General features: G+C 42.4%; 1 protein-coding gene across 1 annotated transcript in view; it reads left to right on the top strand.

The window, feature by feature from the left end:
* Positions 1-23,084, top strand: part of nrxn3a (neurexin 3a) — a 634,542-nt gene that overhangs the window by 496,944 nt on the left and 114,514 nt on the right. The window contains 1 exon segment of the mRNA XM_050061947.1: positions 15,429-15,600. Within this exon segment, the coding sequence (XP_049917904.1) occupies positions 15,429-15,600 (172 nt within the window).

The following is a 23,084-nucleotide window of genomic DNA, read 5'->3' as shown; positions in this document are numbered from 1 at the left end:
CCATAACATAACCACAACAACATTTGCATTTTAGCCTTATTTACCATGCTTGGGTTGTAGGCTAATGTTACTCAACATGGAGGTAACGTTACATCAGAGAGATTGCTGAGCAAAATACACAACGATCACTTACCACGTCTTGTTTTGTGATGCCGACAGATGGTGTGGCAGTATCTTTCAAGAAAAGCATTTGATCCATTCCTGAGCTTTTGCGCTCCATCCTTTCACTGTAGTCCTCCGGTAAAAAATGGTTGGAGCAAACAAACATTTTCCGGACCGTTTCCACAGGCGTGTTGGGGTCGATGTCCAGCACAAATAGCCATTGTTTCATCCTGTCCGTATTTTTGGTTGGTACTACGTGAAACTTCACTCTGCTCCATGTCTTCGGCTTGTTACCGCAACCTTTTACAATAAATTAAACCATGATTTACAACAACACTCTGTAAACTTTTCTCAAACTTTCTGGTGCGTCCAGCTTACGATACCACAAATGCAAGTCTGCAAGCAATAACTACGGCACTGTCTCAGGTGTGCACTGTGTCACTCCGCCCACTGGTTTACTCAAGAAAGTAGTTCAGAGTATTTGCTTCATATGTCGTAATGTTACTTAATTAGGGCCCAAGTGACGACGAAGTCATCCACGTAGGACCCTATTGTAATCGCGCTGTTTATTATTAGGGCCCAAGCAACGACGAAGTCGTCCGCGAGGACCCTATTGTAATCGCGCTGTTTATTATTATTATTATTAGGGCCCGAGCACCGACTGAAGGCCGGGCGAAGGCCCTATTGAAACTGAAGGAATTATTATTATTATTAGGGCCCGAGCACTGACCGAAGGCCGGGCGAAGGCCCTATTGAAACTGAAGGAATTATTATTAGTCGTCCGCGGAGGACCCGATGGAAATCGTGTTGTTTATTATTAGGGCCCGAGTGACGACGAAGTCGTCCGCGGAGGACCCTATTGAAATCGTGCTGTTTGTTATTATTATTATTATTATTACGACATTTCGTGTCCCAATTTCGCCCCTTTCCCAAATTTGAAAATGCTTCTAACTTTCCACATTCGTCCGGCCACATCCGAAATTCGATATTTTTGGGCAGTTGCACATGGTCGGCGCGAAATGCTGAAATAGCGCCCCCTGCAAATTTTCAAAATACCCTCCCCATTGGGGTTAGTTTGTTGTAAGCAAACAAAATTTGGTACACACATGTATCATACCCAGACGCACAAAAAAGTCTCATGACGTCATGGTAAAATCCCAACAGGAAGTCGGCCATTTTGTTTTGAATTTTTTCGTTTTCGCGATTTCCATAACTTACATTTGAACGAACTTGTCGTAGGGATTTCGTCCAATTGACTTCAAATTGGCTACAGATCATCCAGAGACCATGATGATCAAAAGTTGTGCTCTGCATGTCTGTAGGTCAAAGAGCGTGGCTGCTAGGGCGTGACAAATTTTGGTGACGTTTCAGTTTCTCGCCATCAAATTTCGAACGGCTCTCACGCCCACATACTTGATCGTAGCAGCTTCAAACTTGCTGGACATGATGATAGCTCCACCCTGAATTCCCCAATCCCTAACTCTAACCCAATCCCAGTCCTGTCATGTTGCATCCTTCGCCACGGAACATCAACTTGGTATAAATCCTTCATGCATAGTCCGATTTGCTTGAAATTTCACGTGTAATCTGGGTACACCCCTGAACGCATCTGGCCACATCTGGTTATGAACGAAACATTGGGTTTTTTCGCTCCTGCAAGGTTTTTTCTCCCTTCTCGCTTCACGCCACAACCCCCATGTGCCTCAGGCCCCCACGGTTGCATGGGGGAGCGAGGACCCAATCATCGCTGCTTGCAGCTTTAATTATTATTATTTTTTATTTTTTTTATTCCGCCAAATGAACTGGACTTTTCAGGGCTTAAACGTGTGTGACAACTCATGAAACTTTGCACACTTCTCAGAACTGGTGGAAAAATTTGATATTTTAAGGGTTGCATGCCGGGGTTCCAAAAAATGGCTCAGTAGCGCCCCCTACAAAAGTTTGAGGAAACAGCCCCTGAAGCCAGTTTAACCTACGTGTATGAAACTTGGCAGGCTTATGTAACACTCAAGGGCCTACAAAAAAGCCTCTTGGAGGCATGCTCTAAACCCAACAGGAAGTCAGCCATTTTGAATTTACTGTGCAATTTTGATGCATTTTTGGCCATTTCCAGGGGTCCTAAATGAGCAAACTAGTCCGACAGATTTCATCTGATTGACTTCAAACCTTGGTCTGTCCCATCCCAAGACCTTGAAGATGAAAAGTTATTAAAAGCTTGAGTTTTCGTCTCGCCACTAAACAGGAAGTAGTTTATAACTCCAGCATACATGGTCCAATCTTGCCCAAACTTCACAGGATTCATGCCAGTCCCGTCCTGAACACATCTACATGTCAATAATTAGAGATAAACATAGCGCCCCCTACTGGCAATGGGAAATGTCATGTTTTAGACTTTAATGTACATCTCCTACAGACTTGACCAGATCCACTTCAAACTTGGTGAAAAAAGTCATAAGACGTTGATGATGCTTTATTGTGGAAACTGTGAGTTTTCGTCGAAGGGCGTGGCCACGGCCTGGCGGCGAACTTTGATGTTTCGCCGTGATGATAAACGTTGCTGTAACTTGACTCCACGTGGGAATATCTTGCCAAAACTTCACACATATGATGACAGTCCAGCCCTGAACACATCTACAGAGGAATTTTGAATCACCGCCATAGCGCCACCTACTGGCAACAGAAAGCTACTTTATACATTCTTTGATGTCCCTCTTCTAGCAGGTTAATCAGACCCACCTCAAACTTGCTGGTCTAAGTCCTTAGACCTTGATGATGCTTAAAAATGAAGCTTTTGAGTTTTCATCAAACGCTGTCACCGTGGCGCCGCCTTGTTCGCCATCAAACACAATGTTGTTTTGAAGGGATTCCTTGCTGTAGCTTTGGCATAAATGGTCTGTTGTCCACCAAACTTGACGTTATTGATATTTGTCCCACTCTGAACACATTTATATGGCAATATTCCGTGATAGTCATAGCGCCACCTACTGGTGAAAGGAAGTACTTCTTACCACACACTTACCTTTGGATTAACCTGAAATTTCAGTGCTATGGTCTATATTTGATGTACACAAACGTGACATATCATTAGTGTCTATGCGCGCTGCAGAGGGTTTACTTTTGATGTCTCACCATGAAACAGGAAATTGCTATAAATTTGGAGTAAATGGTCCGTTGTCCACCAAACTTGACATGATTCATATTTGTCCCACCCTGAACACATTTATATGACAATATTCCGTGATAGTCATAGCGCCACCTACTGGTGAAAGGAAGTACTTGTTTCCAGACACTTATCTATGGATTTACCTGAAATTTCAGTGCTGTGGTGTGTATTTGATGTACACAAACATGACATATCATTAGTGTCTATGCGTGCTGCAGAGGGTTTAATTTTGATGTCTCGCCATGAAACAGGAAATTGCTATATTTTTGCCGTAAATGTTCTGATCTCCATCAAACTTCAGATGATTCATATCAGTCCTACCCTGAAAACCCTATTGGACCCTATTGAAATGCAAGGATTTTTTATTAGGGCCCGAGCACCGACCGAAGGCCGGGCGAAGGCCCTCTTAAAACTGAAGGAATTATCATTATTATTGGGGCTTTTTTTTCCTCCAAATGAATTGCCTTTTTGGGAGGCTTAACATACCCGAAAACTCATGAAACTTTGCACACATCTCAGAACTGTTGAAAAATTTGATATTTTAAGGGTCTCGTGCGCTGGTTCCAAAACATGACTCAGTAGCGCCCCCTACAAAAGTTTGAGGAAACAGCACCTGAAGCTAGTTTAACCTACATGTATGCCTACATGTATGAAACTTGGCAGGCTTATGTAACGCTCAGAGACGTACAAAAAAGCCTCTTGGAGGGATCCTCTAAACCCAACAGGAAGTCGGCCATTTTGAATTTACTGTGCAATTTTGGTGCATTTTTGGCCATTTCCAGGGGTCATAAATGAACGAACTAGTCCTAGAGATTTCATCCGATCGACTTCAAACCTTGGTCTGTCCCATCCCAAGACCTTGACGATGAAAAGTTATCAAAAGCTTGAGTTTTCGTCAATGCGTGTGACCATGGGATGGCGTCAAAGTTAGGGGTCTCGCCACTAAACAGGAAGTAGTTTATAACTCCAGCATACATGGTCCAATTTTGGCCAAACTTCACAGGATTGATGACAGTCCCGGCCTGAACCCATCTACATGTCAATAATTAGAGATAAACATAGCGCCCCCTACTGGCAATGGGAAATGTCATGTTTTAGACTTTAATGTACATCTCCTACAGACTTGACCAGATCCACTTCATACTTGGTGAAAAAAGTCATAAGACGTTGATGACGCTTTATCAATCAAAACTGTGAGTTTTCATTGAAGGGCGTGGCCATGGCCTGGCGGCGAACTTTGATGTTTCGCCGTAATGATAAATGTTGCTGGAACTTGACTGGGAATATCTTGCCAAAACTTCACACATGATGACAGTCCAGCCCTGAACACATCTACAGAGGAATTTTGAATCACCGCCATAGCACCACCTTCTGGTAACAGAAAGCTACTTTATACATTCTTTGATGTCCCACTTCTAGCAAGTTAATCAGACCCACCTCAAACTTGCTGGTCTTATTCCTTAGACCTTGATGATGCTTAAAAATGAAGCTTTCATCAAACGCTGTCACCGTGGCGCCACCTTGATCGCCATCAAACACAATGTTGTTTTGAACCTAGCGGTGCGAGGACCCTATTGAAATGCAAGGATTTTTAGGGCCCGAGCGACGACGAAGTCGTCCGAGGACCCTATTGAAATCGCACGGTTTATTATTATTATTATTCCGAAATTACGTGTCCCAATTTTGCCCCTTTCCCAAATTTCAAAATGCTTCTAACTTTCCACATTCGTCCGGCCACATCCGAAATTCGATATTTTTGGGAGGTTGCACACGGTTGACGCGAAATGCCGAAATAGCGGCCCCTACAAATTTTCAAAATACCATCCCCATTTGGTTTTATTTGTCGTAGGCAAACGGAATTTGGTACATGCATTTATCATACCGAGACGCACAAAAAAGTCTCTTGACATCAAGGTAAAATCCCAACAGGAAGTCAGCAATTTTGTTTTGAATTTTTCGTTATGGCGATTTCCACAACTTAAATTTGAACAAACTCCTCCTAGGGATTTCTTCCGATTGACTTGAAATTGGCTACAGATCATCCAGAGACCATGCTGATCAAAAGTTGTGCTCTGCATGTCTGTAGGTCAAAGGGCGTGGCTGCTAGGGCGTGACAAATTTTTGTTACGTTTAATTTTCTCGCCATCGAATTTCGAACAGCTCTCACGCCGACATACTTGATCGTAGCAGCTTCAAACTTGCTGGACATGATGTTGGCTCTGCCCTAAATTCCCCAATATGTTAATATCCCACCTTACTCATAGCACCCCCCGGTGTAAACAGGAAGTGACCAGTTTTTACTTTTACATGTACTAATGCCACAAACTTGACTGCATCAACTTCGTTCCACTTCTAATGCATGCAGAACAAGTTGGTGAAGCTACCTTATGAATGCTGTGCAGCTAAGTCTAATGGTGTCCGTGTGGCAGCGTGGCAACTATTGATCCCTCGCCACTAAATACATTTGCCATTTTGATGGCTTCAACAACCTTATCTCCTCATGAAAATTGATACACAGGTCAAGAATGGCGAGCTCTTACATCTGATAGGGGCGTCGCCCATGGGAGGGACAAAATGCATCCATAGCGCCCCCTTGAAATTTTCAAAAACCCCTCCCCATAGGGGTTTTTTTGGAGTAGGAACATGAAAATTGGTACACATGTGTATGTTGTCCAGACACACATAAAAGTCTCTGGCACCAATGGTCTACTCCAAACAGGAAGTCGGCCATTTTGATTTTGACTTTTCATTTTGGTGGTGATTTTGTGATTTCGACACCTTTTATTTTAACGAACTCCTCCTACAGATTTTGTTCAATCAACATCACATTTGATACAAAAGTTATTAAAAGCTTTTCTCTATGTGAAGGGGCGTGGCCACTATGGCGCCGCCCTCGCCATCAAATATGTTTGGCTTTTTGATGGCTTCAGTGGCCTCATATCCTCATGAAAATTGATACACAGGTCAAGAATGGCGAACTCTTACATCTGATAGGGGCGTTGCCCATGGGGGGGACAAAATGCTTCTATAGCGCCCTGTTGTAATTTTCAAAAACCCCTCCCCATAGGGTTTTTTTTGGAGTAGGAAGTTGAAACGTCACAACACGTCAGGGTTAATTTACTCTGAGTTTTCACACAACCGCTTCAGTGATGCGTGCTGCTGCCCCCCCGCAGTGGTGTGAGAGAGCGAGGGCCCGATCACAGCTGCTTGCAGCTTTAATTTATATATTATTATTTCATAGCATGGGGAATGCGCAAGCCATGTGTTGTCCACTAGAGCGTTTTGGACTCATTTGATGGTGTACTTGATTAGTTTTGAGGGAGACAGGGGCCTGTACCGTTCACCTCCATTTCAGCGGGCAGCTCTGCCCCACTGATCTCAGAACAGCAGGCACTGACAATTAAAGGTAATGTACCTACTCATGTGAGTATAGGGATTACGGCAATAGGGGAATTTGCCAAAATGTCAAACTATCCCTTTAAGTCTTAACTCATGCACGTGCCCAGGGAAAAAAAAAAGCCCACGCTAGTCAAGTGCCGAACATGTTGCAGAATGTCAAAAAGCAAAGGAAAGGAACGAGCAGAGTTTTTTTCTGCGGCGGAGCAAACGCTCCTTATGAAAGTGTATGAGGACTATAAGGACATGATTAGGAACAAAGGCAATACTGCAGCAATTAATAAAGCAAGGAAGGTGGCCTGGCAGAATATTGCTGACAGGCTAAATGCGTAAGTGACAAAGAAAATTCAGCATTTCAGCATAATATCATGTTATATAAATCCCACATCAAAGGGACAAAATATATGTACATAAGAACACCTATTAAATCTAACAATTCAAGTATGCCTAATGAAATTCACCAAATGTGTAAATTAATATTAGTGATAGACTATTTATCACATTTATCTACTGATTCCTATGTAAAGTTCAGATGATGCATTTAAAATCAAACTATTTTATGTGAATCATCGCATTTATCACATAATTGATTGTAGATTATGACATTTCCAAAATGATCAGTTTATAGGAAATAATCACATGACATTTATCTATTGATTGTAGAAAATGACATTTAGCAAATCCAAATCCATCAATTCAGTGGAGATTAGGAAACCTATTAAGTGAATGCAGGTGAGAGTGAATTAGTTATCTATTTCTCATCATTTGGGAGTCAACTGTAAGCTCTATCCCTTATTATATCAAAATAAGGAAAATCCCCTTAAATGTATGGAATGTGCTATAGGATAAGGAACAGACAGACCACAGTGGTGTGTGTCCCATCTTCATCACTCACTGTTATCAATCAATCAATCAATTTTATTTATAAAGCCCAATATCACAAATCACAATTTGCCTCACAGGGCTTTACAGCATACGACATCCCTCTGTCCTTATGACCCTTGTTATGTCTCAACAGAAGCAGCCTCAGTAGCCAGAGGAGGACTTGTCAGCAGGTCAATTTAAGATATAAGAATATCCTGCTTGCTCTGTCTTTGTGTCTCTCTGGGTGTGTCCCTCTCCTTCTCTTGGATGCACTCCTTATATGGCCATTGTCAGTTGACCTTAATTGGCTGTGAATTTGCTAGCCAATTGGAAACAGAGTGGGGTGGGGATGGGAGGGCAATCACATATTCATGTGTTTAATGTACATGTACAATCTTTTTTTAATGCCTCAGTTTCATTTTATTATAGTTTAGTTGTTATTAGTTTGATTTTGGCTTTACTGTTTTAAGTGTTTTTTAATTATCTTATTTTTATTACTTTTTAATTTGTTTTTTAAGTTAATGTTTTTTGATGATGTTATATATTTTATGATCTACATATTATTTTATCATGACAGTTGTGAGTGTGTGAAAGCACTGGCAGAACTGTCTTTTAGGTGTCTGTTCTTGTCTATTGAACATTTGTTGATCATAGATGGAGCTAATCCTCACCTTAATCCTGCTACAGACCAGGATTGCCTGGCAGCATTAGTTACCATGGTTACTAGGCTGGGATTCAGGTTAACCACCTTGATGGAACGGAGTTGTGGCTCAGGTTGATGGAACGGAAACCGGAGTTTAGCTCGATGTATCAGGCTTAGCCAGAACCATGGTTTCCATGGTTACCGATGTGAGGCTAATCTTAGCCACTTTGATGGAACAGAACACTGGCTCACATTAACCAGACTTGGCCATTTAAAGGTACATTCTCACTGCCGTGATGTGGAAATGCGGGACGGCTTTGCGGAATATTCGCACAGTGCTTTTCCGCATTCAAACCATATACACAGGCACAGACATGGTGCGGAATTTCACGTTGTTGAGTTCCAATTCCGCGTAGTGTGAACGGGTGTGGGTGAACATGGACGAGAGTAGTAGCAGCAGCATCTGCAGCGAGCTAGCCACCAAGCTGGACAATGGACTGCCAGACGTTGTCCTTTAATTCATTGTTCATAAAATCATCCTGTCTTTTATCAAAAAGGACGTGGTGCTGTGAAACGAGGTTTATCAACCTTTCTCACATACTATCCTGACTGGCTGGATTTTGGACTCTCCCGGGTCTGCGCGACTATAAACAAACAATTTCATTGGCCCAGCTGTGCAATTCCACCGGCGAATTCCGCGGGGGGTCAAAGTCTGGGCGGAAACTTTTTCACCTCACGAAAGTTCCGCCCCGGTGTGCAAACTTCCATAAGAACCCATGAAATCAACTTTTATATTTTTCCGCACGAATAATCTGCGCGGATATTCGCCCTCAGTGAGAATGGACTTTAAAGGGATAGAGCACCCAAAAATGAAAATTCAGCCATTATCTACTCACCCATATGCCGATGGAGGCCCTGGTGAAGTTTTAGAGTCCTCACATCCCTCGTGGAGATCGGCGGGGGCTAGCACACCTAATGGCAGACGGCGCCCCAGACTAATGTCCAAGAACACAAAATTGAATCCACAAAGTATCTCCATACTGCTCATCCGTAGTGATCCAAGTGTGCTGCAGCCCCGACATAAAAAGTTGTTTCGAAAAACGTCATATGAACTCTGTTTGTAGCCTCACTGTAGCCTGTAGCTCTGACTGCTTCTCTGTGCTCCGTGCTCACGTGTGCGCGCTTACGCGCGACCAGCGAAAGCATGAACTTTGCTCACCCGTGTTTACATCACGTGACACGTGCACCTCAGGGGGAGACAGCAGTAACCACAGAGCTAAAAGATAATTTGCACTACGGTCTTTTAGCAAAGGACAGCCCAACATGTCTGAAGACTTTGAAATTGAGGAGGAACAGCATTTATTTGTTGAGCCATATTTGTTTGAGCCTAAGTATACGGACGGAACTCAGGTTATTGGACGAAGCAGCCGCTGCAGCTCATGAGTCTCAGTCAGCCGCAGAATACCGGAGTCGAGCACTGGAAACCTGGTGGTATAGTTGTTTCAAATGCAAAGCAGTGCCAACGGATGAGGAAAGTCTTTGCTGCTCAGACTGGGAATTGGCGATGCCTGCACTTGAGAATCTGAACATCAGTACTGACGAGACTGCTGCTCTTCAGAGACCGTGCATCACCGATCACCCTGAGCGTGCACACGTGAGCGCGGAGCACAGAGAAGAAGTCAGAGCCACAGGCTACAGTGAGGCTAAAAACAGAGTTCACATGACGTTTTTCGAAACAACTTTTTATGTCGCGGCTGCAGCACGCTTGAATCACTATGGATGAGCAGTATGGAGATACTTTGTGGATTCAATTTTGTGCTCTTGGACGTTAGTCTGGGGCGCCGTCAGCCATTAGGTATGCTAGCCGCTCCCCCCCGCCGATCTCCGCAAGTGATGTGAGGACTCTAAAACTTCACCAGGGCCTCCATCGGCATATGGGTGAGTAGATAATGGCTGAATTTTCATTTTTGGGTGCACTATCCCTTTAAGCCTGGATTTGCCTTTAGCCTGCTTGATGGAAAACCCCCCTGGGTGCACTGGTTTCTGAAATTCTGTCAATTTCTGCCTCTCACATGCATTTCCTTTCTTCAAAATACACTGCAGTTTTCACAGGAAATTTAACGTTCACATACACATTGGTACAACACCATGAATTGACTTTTTTTCTCTTCAACAACAAACACACATGGCTGGGCTGAGACAACAAAAACTTGTGGTTAGGTTTAGGCAACAAAAGAACGTGGTTTAGGAAAAAAAGAACAGGGTTTTGAAAGTCAGATCGGATGAAAGTCGGTGTTTGTTGGACCCATCCACCACCCCTCCCAGTGGTGGATGCCAGTCGGACGCCACTGGGCACCGTTAAACTATAACATCAGCATGATATAAGGCCAGTTGTCGTTAAGGTCAGATTAGAAGCAGAATGTGTAGTGGCGAAAAGGCTTAGGAATGTGAGACAGTTAAAGTTACGATGTGTAATTTATGTGGTTGTTTATTAGCAAATAACAACTATAGCTTTCATAAATATATATTTACTAAAGTGCAATGCAATTCACATACAAATGGAAGCTTTCTCGTAGGCTTAGAATGATTTCTCTAAATATACACAGGCAGGGCGCAGTCTGATGGAGGCTGCCCTCTTGCGTCGCCATATTTGAATACAGTGGCCGAAAGGGATATACGCACTTTGCCTTTTGCATTTACCTAGAACTTGCCATCACTGGAGACGGTTAAGGTGAAGATCAATCCGGGGCGCTTCTGCATGAACCTGCTTTGTACTTTTATGATTCTGTCGCACTTTAAATGGAGGACCACACACATGTTTTGCCCCGTAATAGGGAAACCACGCCACCAAATAAAAGAAAAAGATCAGATAAGCGAGGACGGGACAAAACACGAGTGAATATCGGCGTTGTTTATTCCAGGTGGAAAAAACTCCTGAAGGAGAAGGATTTCACAAGGGATGCGGAGGTTGCCTGCTTTCTGCTAGACAGGTAATTCAATCTGATATTTTAAAATCATTTTGGCTTCATGTTTGCAACTACTTTTCCCTCTCGTCTAAGTTCGAGTGACGGCTAACGTTACGTTTACGTGCTAACTTTATCCTAGCCTTGGCTAACGTTATCCCAGAGCTACAGCTAAATGGTTAACCTAGCCTACAGCCTAATCTGTTGATTCCTCTCGCGCTGCTGCGAAGGCTGTCACCCTCTCCTCCTCCTCTTCCCTCTGGGTAGCCGAGACACACCTCTTCGCCTGGCCGTTCCTGCACCGCTTCTACCCCCACGCCCCCTTCCTCTCCTTGGTCTTCCTCCTTTCCCTCTCCCTCTTCCTCATCTCACTGTGTCCTGTGGAAAAACACTCTGGAAACGCATATATTATAATCGTACCAAGCTACAGTATATTTGCCGCACTGTGCCGTGACTATCACATACAACGTGTTATTTTAGCATTACTGTGCTAATGTTTGCTCGTGTTACCAAAACAATTAGAAATAAAACACTCTTAACATATATCTCACAGATAACCTATATTTCACTGGTAAGCTATAACATATCGTAACATGGTTTAGATTCCTAAATAAATATTCACCTCATCGCTAGATACTCCTGAAAAACTCGAAAAACTCTGCTGTCTGCGCAAGGCTTTTTCTCCTACGATGCCACCGTCACTTACCCGACGGGAGGGGTGAGTGAGTGAGCGCGAGTGAGCGCTGCAATCTAGAATTTGACCACTGATGTCACTGTTACTCACCATTTTTACACACTGAGGCTTTAAGGTCAGATCAGAAGCAGAATATGCACTTAGATTGAACAACCTTCAATGTGGGCAGAATGTTCCAAATACACACATACACACACACACACACACACACACACACACAGAAAGTTAGGTAGGATGTCTATCTGAGAAGGAGTATAAGAATGTTTGGGGGGCTGTCTCGTTGCGGTGTGTGAAGTTGTAAGCTGTAAAATACGTGCTAAAGGCTGTGAACTGACCTCATGTCATCGAGTCGTTTTTAACACCCAAGCGCTGGATTTTGATGACTTTGGAAAGACACTGGGTTCAATAATACACTGCTCATAAAATTAAGGGAACACTTAATAACACCAGACAAGTTAAACATCAGGGAGATCAATTTGCCCATTTGGGAAGCATGGGTGATTGTGGATCTATTTCACCTGCTTTGGTGCAAATGAAAGTGACAACAGGTGCAATGGAGAGGCTAAAGCAAGACAACCTCCAAAACAGGGAGTGGTTTTGCATGTGGTAGCCACAGACAGTTGCTCTCTACTTATCCTTCCTGACTGATTCTTCTCTAATTTTGTATTCTGCTACTGTCCTTGTCACTACTGCTAGCATGAGGCAGTATCTGCAACCCAATCAGATTGCAAAGGTAGTCCAGGTCCTCCAGGATGGCACATCCATATGTGCGGTTGCAAGAAGGTTTGCTGTGTCTCCAAGCACAGTCTCAGGAGCATGGAGGAGATACCAGGAGACAGGACCTTACACAAGGAGAGCTTGACAGGGCTGTAGAAGGGCATCAACCCAGCAGGAGGACCTGTATCCACTCCTTTGTGTGAGGAGGAACAGGAGGAGCACTGCCAGAGCCCTACAAAATGACCTACAGCAGGCTACTTATGTGCATGTTTGTGACCAAACTGTAAGACTCGATAAGGGTGGAATGAGGGCCCAACATCCTCTGGTGGGACCTGTGCTCACAGCCCAGCACTGTGCAGCTCAATTGGCATTCGCCAGAGAACCCCAGAATTGGCAGGCCACTGGCGCATTGTTGTCTTCACAGATGAGATTATACTGACTACCTGTGAAAGGTGAGAAAGAGTCTGGAGACACCGTGGTGAACATTATGCTGCCTGTTACATCATCCAGCATGACCAGTTTGGTGGTGGGTCAGTGATGGTCTGGGGAGGCATATCCTTGAAGGGTCGCACAGACCTCCATGCCATAGCCAATGGTACCTTGACTGCTGTTAGGTACGGGAATAAAATCCTCAGAGAGATTGTCAGAGTTTACGCTGGTGCAGTGGGCCTGGGTTCCTCCTGGTGCAGGACAATGCACAATGTCTCATGTAGCTAGAGTGTATAGGCAGTTCCTGGATGATGAAGGCATTGATGTCATCGGCTGGCCCTCTTGTTCCCCTAACCTAAATCCAATTAAGCACCTATGGGACGTTATTTATTTGTGCATCCAATGCCACCAAGTACTGCCACAGACTGTCCAGGAGCTCAGTGTTGCCCTGTTTCAGGTCTGGGAGGAGATCCCCCAGGACACCATCCGCTGACTCAACAGGAGCATGCTTAGACGTTTTGGGGAGTACATACAGGCATGCAGGGGCCATACATATTACTGAATCGCATTATGAGTTGTTCAGTCATGCAAGTTGGAACAGCCTGTGACTCAATGTTTTATTTTTGGTGTAATTTGGAATTCAGCCCTCAGTGGGTTGATGACTTTGGTTTCCATTTAACGTTGTCATTGTCATTTTGTCTTCAACAAATTATACAATGTACATTTTGTTTGTATTTGGAAGCAGTTTAAATGTGAAATTTGTGGTAGATTTTATTTTGTTGTACTATTAATATTGTATACAGAATATGAATCGCACTCTGAGTTACCATTGATGAATACCAATGAATAATATATATATATATATATATATATATATATATATATATATTAGGACAATGTCGCCCACCCCTAGTACAAACACAAGTTGATACACACAAGTTTAAATGGCTGTTAAAGGGAAGTGTTTATACACAGACACTAGTTTGATTGTAACTAGTGTCTGTGTATAAACAGTCAAGAGTTTCTTGAGAGCTCTTGAGAGACCCCTATACATTTCATCCAGGGCTGCACTGACTTTGTTGGATACTGAGCCATGGGGAAAGAAAAAGAACTGTCAAAAGACCTGTGAGAAAAAGTTGTTGAACTTTACAAATCAGGAAAAGAATATATAAGGATATCCAAAGACTGTAATGCCAATAAGCAGTGTTCAAACTCTGATAAAGAAGTGGAAACTTAGGGGTTCTGGTGATACCAAGAAATGGTCAGGTTGGACAACAAAGATTTCAAGAGAAACTTTTTCAGGATGCAAAGAAAAACCCACTAGCAACTTATTCTGAGATACAGGCCTCTGCAAAAAAGTGGTATGGCTGTTGAATCATGCACAATAAGGAGGTACAGTGAAGTTTCCAGAAGAAGGCTGTTACATTGAATTTAGTCAAAATTAATGGCAGGATGAATGCAACAAGTTTTCAGAAAATACTGGAGGACAATTTGCATTCATCAGCCCAGAAGTTGCGCATGGGATGCACTCGGACATTCCAACATGACAATTATCCAAAACACAATGCCAAGTTGGCCCTTCAGTGGCTACAGCAGAGAAAAGTAAGGGTTTAGAAATGGCAATCACAGTCATCTCCTGACCTCAGTGTAATGAGCCACTTTGGGAAGATCTTAAACGTGCAGTTCATGCAAGACAACCCAAGAATTTACAAGACCTGGAGGCTTTTTGCCAAGAAGAATGGGCAGCTTTACCACCAGAGAAAATAAAGGCCCTCATCCACAAGTATCACAAAAGACTGCAAGCTGCCATTGATGCTTAAGGGAACAACACACAGTATTGAGAACTGAGGCTATGTAAACTTTCAAATGGAGATCGTGTCAGTATTTTCTTTATTGCTATGTTTTATTTACAGATTGTAAAATGATGTGATGCTTTATAGTTTATTCTGAAGCCCATTAAATATAGAAGGAATGTGTTTTGCCTGATCACTCATGTTTTGTTTAAAGAATGATACACATCTTACAAATTCTGCCAGGGAATGTAAACTTACGAGCACAACTGTATTTTTCTGAATAAGAAGTCTCCTGGATGAGAGGTGAAATGTCTTCGATTAACTCAAGCAAGTCCAATTGCCTACGATATAGCATTAAAGAGCTAGTTACATGGAACATGACTGTGCATATAAACATCATTACAAATTATATAGAATATATAAAAAAAAGAAAACTTAAGGAGGAACTATAACAGTATTATTACATAAAAATTAAGAAATGAATTGCATGTGTTCAAGTGCACTGGCAGCTCTTTAACCAGGGGAGGCGAATACAAAAATTGAGTGTGTTTGGCTGACAACAAGTCAGCCAAACACGTTCAAGTGTAAGTCAGTAAGTCAAGTCAGTAAGTTAAGTTCAAGTGTAAGTCTGAATGATATACATAATTGTAATTTCTCATTTCAGCAACAAGGCAAAATTGGTGTGACATTCAACATTGGCACAGTGGATATCAGTGTGCAGGAAAGCAGTACCGCAGTGAATGATGGGAAGTATCATGTTGTTCGCTTCACCAGGAATGGCGGCAATGCTACGCTGCAGGTGGATAACTGGTCGATCAATGAACACTTCCCAACAGGTACAACACTATTCATCACACTAGTAAGCATAAGCAGTATGATATTGAGAGAGTAAAATACAAAAAAATTTAAAAAAAAAGTTACCCTATGCTTTTTCTGAGCTTCACTAACAAAGACCACACCAATAAGATAACGATTTCAAATGCTGGGTAAGGATGAAGGGATGTAGAGTGAGGAATGAAGGGATGAGGGTTGAGGGATGAAGGGATGAAAGACCAAGGGTTGAGGGATGAAGGCTGGGTTCCTGGGTAGTCGGCGAGTGCGATGATGAATGTGTTGGGTCGAAGGTAGGAATGCAGGAGGGATCCCGGGAGTGAGACTGAGTGGGGGAGTTGTTTCTTCATGAGCTCGGCTTTGGATAGAGTCCCCAAGAGAGCTTCAAGAGCGCATGGGAGTTTCCAGTGTTATTGAATCATAGCGCTGTTTGGATGTGTGCTGTTTACTAAAGAAGACAGGTTGATGGGGATGGCTGAGTTTGTGTACAGTTGGGTGACTCCTGGCTTAGTGTGATCATCACGAAAGGGGATGTTGTCCAGGAGAATTATGGGACTGGTGCTCCGGTTTTAGCTCCGTCTTGCATGGTCAGTCAATCTTAGGTGATGATAGAGATGAAGTAGTTAATGAGTCTTAGCAGTGAAGAAGTTGGGCAGGAAGGAAATTTGAAAAGGTTAAGGGGGCTTTTGCGTCAGGGCCCTTGGCACAGATCTTTGCATGCTTAACCTAGTCTAGTTCTTTGGATAAGTGTGAAGAATTAATGCCGCATCAGGGAACATAACACTGACCCCTGTTCAAGTCCGCTTGAAAGGTTAGTCTCAGGAGTTCATGGTATGCAATATGGTTCCAGCACAGAATGTGTCAAGTGTTAAAATCAACTACAACAAAAACATGGAAATGGACTGCTGGGCAATCATATTATCGTATTTGGGGACAGCATGAATCAGTCGTACCTAATATGGAAACGCTCGACAGAATTTGCTTGGTTGGCAGGGATGCCTGGATTGAGATGGGGTCGAGGGGAGTGGATGACGACAATGCCGAGGGAGAGAGGGGATTGAAGGGAAGGATGAGTCGGAGGGAAAATGAAGGTGGGTGAAGATAACGGAAACTAGGGCCTTCATGAATTGAAAGTTAATGATTTTTATGTTGAAAAGCAATGAAAATTCTGATTAAAGCAACTCTTGCCGTCTTAAATTTGAACATCCACAACTCCCATCTCCCTCCAAAGGCCTACTCCTCCATTACGTCCTCATTACATCTATGATGGACGTAGGCGTTGGCAAGGTAACGTTAGATACACTGAAGATGAACCAAGACAGTCGAATGCAACCCCAGAGTTTTAAAACTACAGTTACAGTGCTAACGTTAGATAGTAGCGTTAACATTACTAGTAAGTGGAAACGCACAAGGAAGATAACGTTAATGTTTCAGAGGCTACGCTACAGTAGGCTAACATTAGCCATTAGCAACTGGATGCTGTGTTGTCATATATAACGTTATGAACTGAACTTCTTTATGTCATTTTTATGCACAGCACAAAAATGAAATGACATTTTGCATACCCTAAGCAAAAAGAAACAAAACATTTAAAAACAATTTGTGCAACATATAAGAAAGAACATATAGTGCAATAGTAAGATGAAAGGGTCGACATTTCACAGTCAAAAACTCCACATCCTGAGAGCAGAACTGGAAGATCCTCTTCACATCACAGCACCATGAATTGTTTGTGTATATTGCCGGAGCTTACCAGATGATGCAGCCTCCCTGTCTGCTCTATGTAGTGTTAGCCCCGTTAGCTCAACACCGGAGTCTGATATGTTACTTCATCCATGTCTCAATGATGCAATCCATGTCTTTTCGTGTCCAGCGAGCTGACGTTCGCCAGAAGGACGCTGGGAACACTTGGTTTGATGGGGGGTTACACGAGCAGTTCCGTCAGTCAGAGTCAATCATTGCATTCGGTCCGAATGCAATGATTGATTTCTTAGAACCACATGAGAATGGTGTAATTATGAGTTTTTATTTCTGGTGGAATTCACTTACATTTTAGTGTGCCATCAGCTTATTATATTATAGCATTTTAACCTAAACAAAGAAAAGTGTAAAATTTCCAGACAGGTAAGTGTTGCTTTAAGAGAAAGGAAATGGAAACAATATGTGTGAGGAGGAAAACAAGGTTTAAGTAGTGAGGCGTGGTCCTGCACCCAGACTTAAGCCAACTTACTTCTCAGGAGTGAGAACGGAGAGAGAGAGTCGGAAGTATGAAGGTGCATTAGAAAAACTGGGATGAAGTGGAAGGTAGATGCATTAGGGTGAATTTGGAGCACTGCAGGAAGTGACCAGCCACAGGGGCTGCATTGATTTACCTCTTGGGAGTGATAACGAGAGAGAGTCGAAAGTATGAAGTTGCATTAGAAAAACTGTGACGAAGTGGAGGGTCAAAAATGCATTGGGGCGAATTCGAAACACGGTCCATAGATGCCACAGAGGGGTTGACTGGGGGAATAAGTAGCCTGAAGAGAATGGATGCAGGGCTAAGAAGGTCTTAAGTCGGTGGCAAGCATTTGCTGTAAGAGCAGAAACCTTTTGCAAGTGCTGGTTAACGTGAGAATGTATGTAGCGGTTTGCAACTGCCAGTGGCTAGATTAAGGAAAACCTGGTAGTTGTGGGTAGAGAAGGAAATTTTCTTTATTATTATCATCATTATTATTATAATTATTATCATTTTATGGATACAATGCGTGGTAAAACTGCGAATGAATGTGACGTCTAGAGAGAAAAAGAGGAGCTGACGCTGGCTAGTAAGATGGGCTGTGTTTTGGACAAGATCATTACGGATAGCTTTCTGTGAAGCTGATGGAAGGTTTACAGGTTGTGGAACTGATTAGACAGCTGTGACGATGTGATGAAGCCTTAAAATGCAGAGGTGACAAGAATGATGGAATGACCTGAGAGAGGACAAACACGTAGGGTTATTGTTTGTTTGTTAGTTTGTTTTACTTGTGTGGTTTCCTTTTGTACGAATTAAATGAGCAATGACTACTTGAGAGATTTCCCTTAATACATATTAAAAGAGCATTGGTAGAAGGAACCTGAGATTTGAGATTACTGTTTGCCAAACAAGCAAACAACAATTGTTTCCTCTAATTGCATGTGACACTGAGTAACTTAAAACTTGAAACCATACAACCTGGCTCCCTGCTAGTGGGAGTTTATGGTACTGGCTGCTGCCCTCGAGAAGGTGGACTCTCTGTGACATCACAACAGAGCATCGCAATCCGAGCATGGATGTGTCGGGCGAGGATCCTTAGATGCCGGCAGTTATGTAGGCATGGTTTTCAATGGAGCAGCACAGAGTTGGAACCTGGCTTATGACCACAGTTGCAGGGAATTCTTTTTCCTTCCGGGACACATTGGAGACAGTCCACCATTTGGTCTCTGATGTTGTTTGGATTGTGATGTGGAGAATGCTGTTGCGTGAAGGAGGCCGGTGGAGAACGTGCACGTGCAGCCGTGCCAATGGTGACCGCAATTCTTGGCCCTCGTGGATGGAGGAGAGGATCGATAAGGAGTTGGAGAGAGTTTGTTTGGCAGATGGAATTGGGGAGCTGGCAAGGCCGAGGTATGGAAGCCGTGGAACGCTTGTGGCTCTGCCTGGAAGTCTGTTTGTAGCTTGACTGCTGCGGGAATAACATGACTCGAGGATAATCGCTTTTGGGTGGATTTTGTCGATTTATATATTTGAAACAATGAAAACTAGCGTTTGTCTTACTTTTAGATTGAGGCAAGCCTGTGGTTAAACATGAAGCGCACGGTTGGTTGCTGTGAGAAATGTGTCAAAGAGAAAGAGGTGTTCTTAAATACTATTGGGTGGAAATGGGATGTGTTTGAGGTGTGGTCTTTGTTCCCGAACCTAGTTTATAAGACTACATTGTGAAGTGACTAAAATATGTAGTATACCAACAAAGTATATAACATCCTGTCTGTGGCACATCTCCTGAACTTGTTTAAAGTGGTCAAAGCCACCTTCCGTCTTCTGACCACTCAAAGGGGTTCTACACTTAATGTCACATTCACCTATTTACACACACATTCACACACTTGTGGCCACTGGTGCCACCTGCTACTCAATATTGATTCACGCGCACTCACACACTGATGGAACAGCCATCGGGAGCAATTTGGGGTTCAGTATCTTGCCCAAGGATACTTTGGCATGTGGACTGGAGGAGCTGGGGATCGAACCACTGGTCTTCCAATTAGTGAAGACCTGCTTTATTTCCTGAGCCACAGCCAGCCCACTTATATCTTTAACAATTAAAAATTTGGAGAAAAAAAAAATGAATGACTGACACAGAAATCAACGGTAAACAAGTGATTATTCAAAATATGCACACTGATATGTCATATGATACATGCAGTTTAAATAAATATTTAAGCACAATGCAGAAATTCTTTTTCGAGGCCCTGCTTATTTCTTTCTGCAGATGTCAACCTACCATTTTATAAACCAGATCTTTCATTGTCATCACCAAAAATAAAGCTATTGTCCAATTGCGCTAGAAAAAAGAAATTAAACATTCAAGCTACGAGCAGTGTTGGGTGGGACCTCGCACTCGTGGCCGTTTTGGCCTCCAGCTCAAGCAGACAGTGCAAATTATTGGTAAGAGACAAAATGTGGAGAAAACAAGCAATGTCAAGGGTACGCAAGGTCATTTTTGGCAATAGAGGGACTTTATATTACAGTACGTTACAATATATATTTAACAGTCATATTCACATAAGTAGCAACAGTATTATCAGTAATAAAGGCTGTAGTAGTATGTGGGAGATGAAAAACACTGATATATAATGTGCAGATGCTGTTTCAAATGGAGATTCTGTTGCTGCAATCTGTCCTTTAAAGATTTTGAGACACGCACACACAGAGGGCTGTGTGTGTGTCTGTGCCTGCAGCTGTTGTCATAGCAATTAATGACTTGCCTGCACCTGAGGGGCACACAGAGAGCTCATGAGAGAGCAGATCAGCAAAGGCTATTTAATATGGGTTTAAAATTTCTTCAACTAGTCCTTCCTATTCCCAAACCGTGGGTCTGATCGTCAATCTGAACATACCACAAGAGAGATACACTCTTCCGAAACGCAGATATATAGGTTTCATGTTTGTGGAGCCAAAAATGTGATCTTAGTCGCAAGTTTAAGATGTCTAGCTCACAACTGACACATTTGCTCATGTTTCTTTCAGAGGCACTAGCTCATTTCCTGTGGATTTTAGGTCAGTGATGTCAATGAGTGATTTGTAGGTCTTGAGGAGACGAATAAGCCAGTTTTGGTTTTGTCTTTCTACGATATTCGTACGGGTCGCAGCGGGCATTTTTGTGTGTCTAGGTGGCGCGAAAATCGTCATCACCTGTAAGATGCCATAAAATCAACACCATTCGAGTAATGACAAAGTTATACAGATTATCTGATTAGGAGGAGTTGATCTGTCATGTGTGCAAGTTTGAAGCCCATACGATAAATGGTATAGGAGGAGATGATTTTTGAAGAAATTTTGAAAAAGAGCGGTTTTGAGGCGAAATCTTACTTTGAAAGGGCAAATAGCTGACTTCCTGTTGGGTTTAGGTCAGGGCTGTGAGCGCGTGATTTGTAGGTCTCGATGAGACGAACAAGCCAGTTTTGGTTTGATCTTTCTGCGTCATTCCTACAAGCCGCAGCAGCCTTTTTAGTATGCCTACAGTGCTAGGTGGCGCTAGAGAGGCCATTTTGGCACTTTTCAGATTAAATTTTTCATTTCATAAAATTTTTCGCCTGTCCTGACATGCATGCCAATTTTGGTGAGTTTTTGAGCATGTTTAGGGGGTCAAATTCCAGTTTAAAGAGGCGGCGGAAGAAAGAAAGAAAGAAAGAAAGAAAGAAAGAAGAATAATAATTAAAGCTGCAAGCAGCGTTGTTCAGGACCTCGGACCCTCGCTGTTGGCCTCCAGCTCACGTAGACAGTGTGAATTAGCCTATCCGTAAGAGTCCAAATGTCGATAAAACAAGCAATGTCAATAGAATGCAAGGTCATTTTTGGCAATGAACCCATGACTTGGGAGTAGAACTTTGATGGCTTCTGAAAACCAAACTACTGACGACATCAATCAATCAATCAATCAATCAATTTATAATATGTATAAAGCCCAATATCACAAATCACAATTTGCCTCACAGGGCTTTAGAACATACAACATCCCTCTGTCCTTATGACCCTTGCAGCAGATAAGGAAAAACTCCCTTTAACAGGGGAAAAAAAGGGCAGAAACCTCAGGAAGAGCAACTGAGAAGGGATCCCTCTTCCAGGACGACAGACATGCAATAGATGACGTACAGAACAAATCAATATAACACATTAACGGTAATCCGTAATGAGACAGAAAGGGAGACAGAGAAAGAGAGAGAGAGAGAGAGAGAGAGAGAGAGAGAGAGAGAGAGAGAGAGAGGCAGAAGTAGAGATGCAGGACAGAGGATAATGTTATTAGCTTACAACAACATTAATGAAAGTAATAATATTATAATTATAATTCTGACTATTGTGGTACAATATGAGAAGTATATATTAATATCTGATAGTATACCTATGGGACAATAATAATCATATTAAGGTTTGCAAGCCATTGTTGCAAATAAAATAAAATAAAATAAAATAAATGCTATGCTATGTTGATATGGATGTCTGGGGGCTGTGGCTGTATAACTACTAAAAAAATATTGTGTGTGTGTGTGTGTGTGTATGTGTGTGTGTGTGTGTGTGTGTGTGTGTGTGCATGTGTGTAATTGTGTAGCTAAAAATTATGAGCTGCAGGTTGTTGCAAGCTTACATTACTGTTTTCTCCAATCTCTCTCTCTCTCTCTCTCTCTCTCTCTCTCTCTCTCTCTCTCTCATACATACACCCACAATAAATATTTGATATGTATAGTCTGAGTAGAAGTTGGTTAAAAGATTTAAGCAAAAAAATATGGAGAAAAATATTAATATTTAATATTTTTTAAAAATATTAATATTTAATATTGTTATGGTTGTTCACACTGTCCCAAAGGGGACAGGTGTGATTTTTTTACAAGGGGCCCGGCAGGGTTAAAAAGTAAAGGCTTCTTATGAAGGTGGTGTGAGCTTATATTTTGAAAGTTGTAGACATAAGCCATGTGACCTAATGAAACTGACATGTGTGATGATCAAACAACACATCCATATTCATTTGAAATCATGTGACCTAGTGGAAGCTTGAGTGATGTGTACTGGCTGCTGTGAGGATATAAGTAACATCAGGCAGACACAAATATATATATACAAGTTAATTTCAGTGGAAAAACTGAGCAGGACTACATGTATTTGATCATTGACTGCTGCAGCACAGTTTTAGCTACAGATTTGATTAAAATTCTAAATGAGGCAAAAGAGTGTGACCTGTAAATCTTGTATTTACATGTTTTTCCTATCAGG

This window comes from Epinephelus moara, chromosome 14 (genome assembly GCF_006386435.1).
Source record: "Epinephelus moara isolate mb chromosome 14, YSFRI_EMoa_1.0, whole genome shotgun sequence".
Lineage (NCBI taxonomy): Eukaryota > Metazoa > Chordata > Actinopteri > Perciformes > Serranidae > Epinephelus > Epinephelus moara.
Note: the sequence above shows the minus strand (reverse complement) of the source record. Positions and strands in the feature narration are given on the sequence as shown.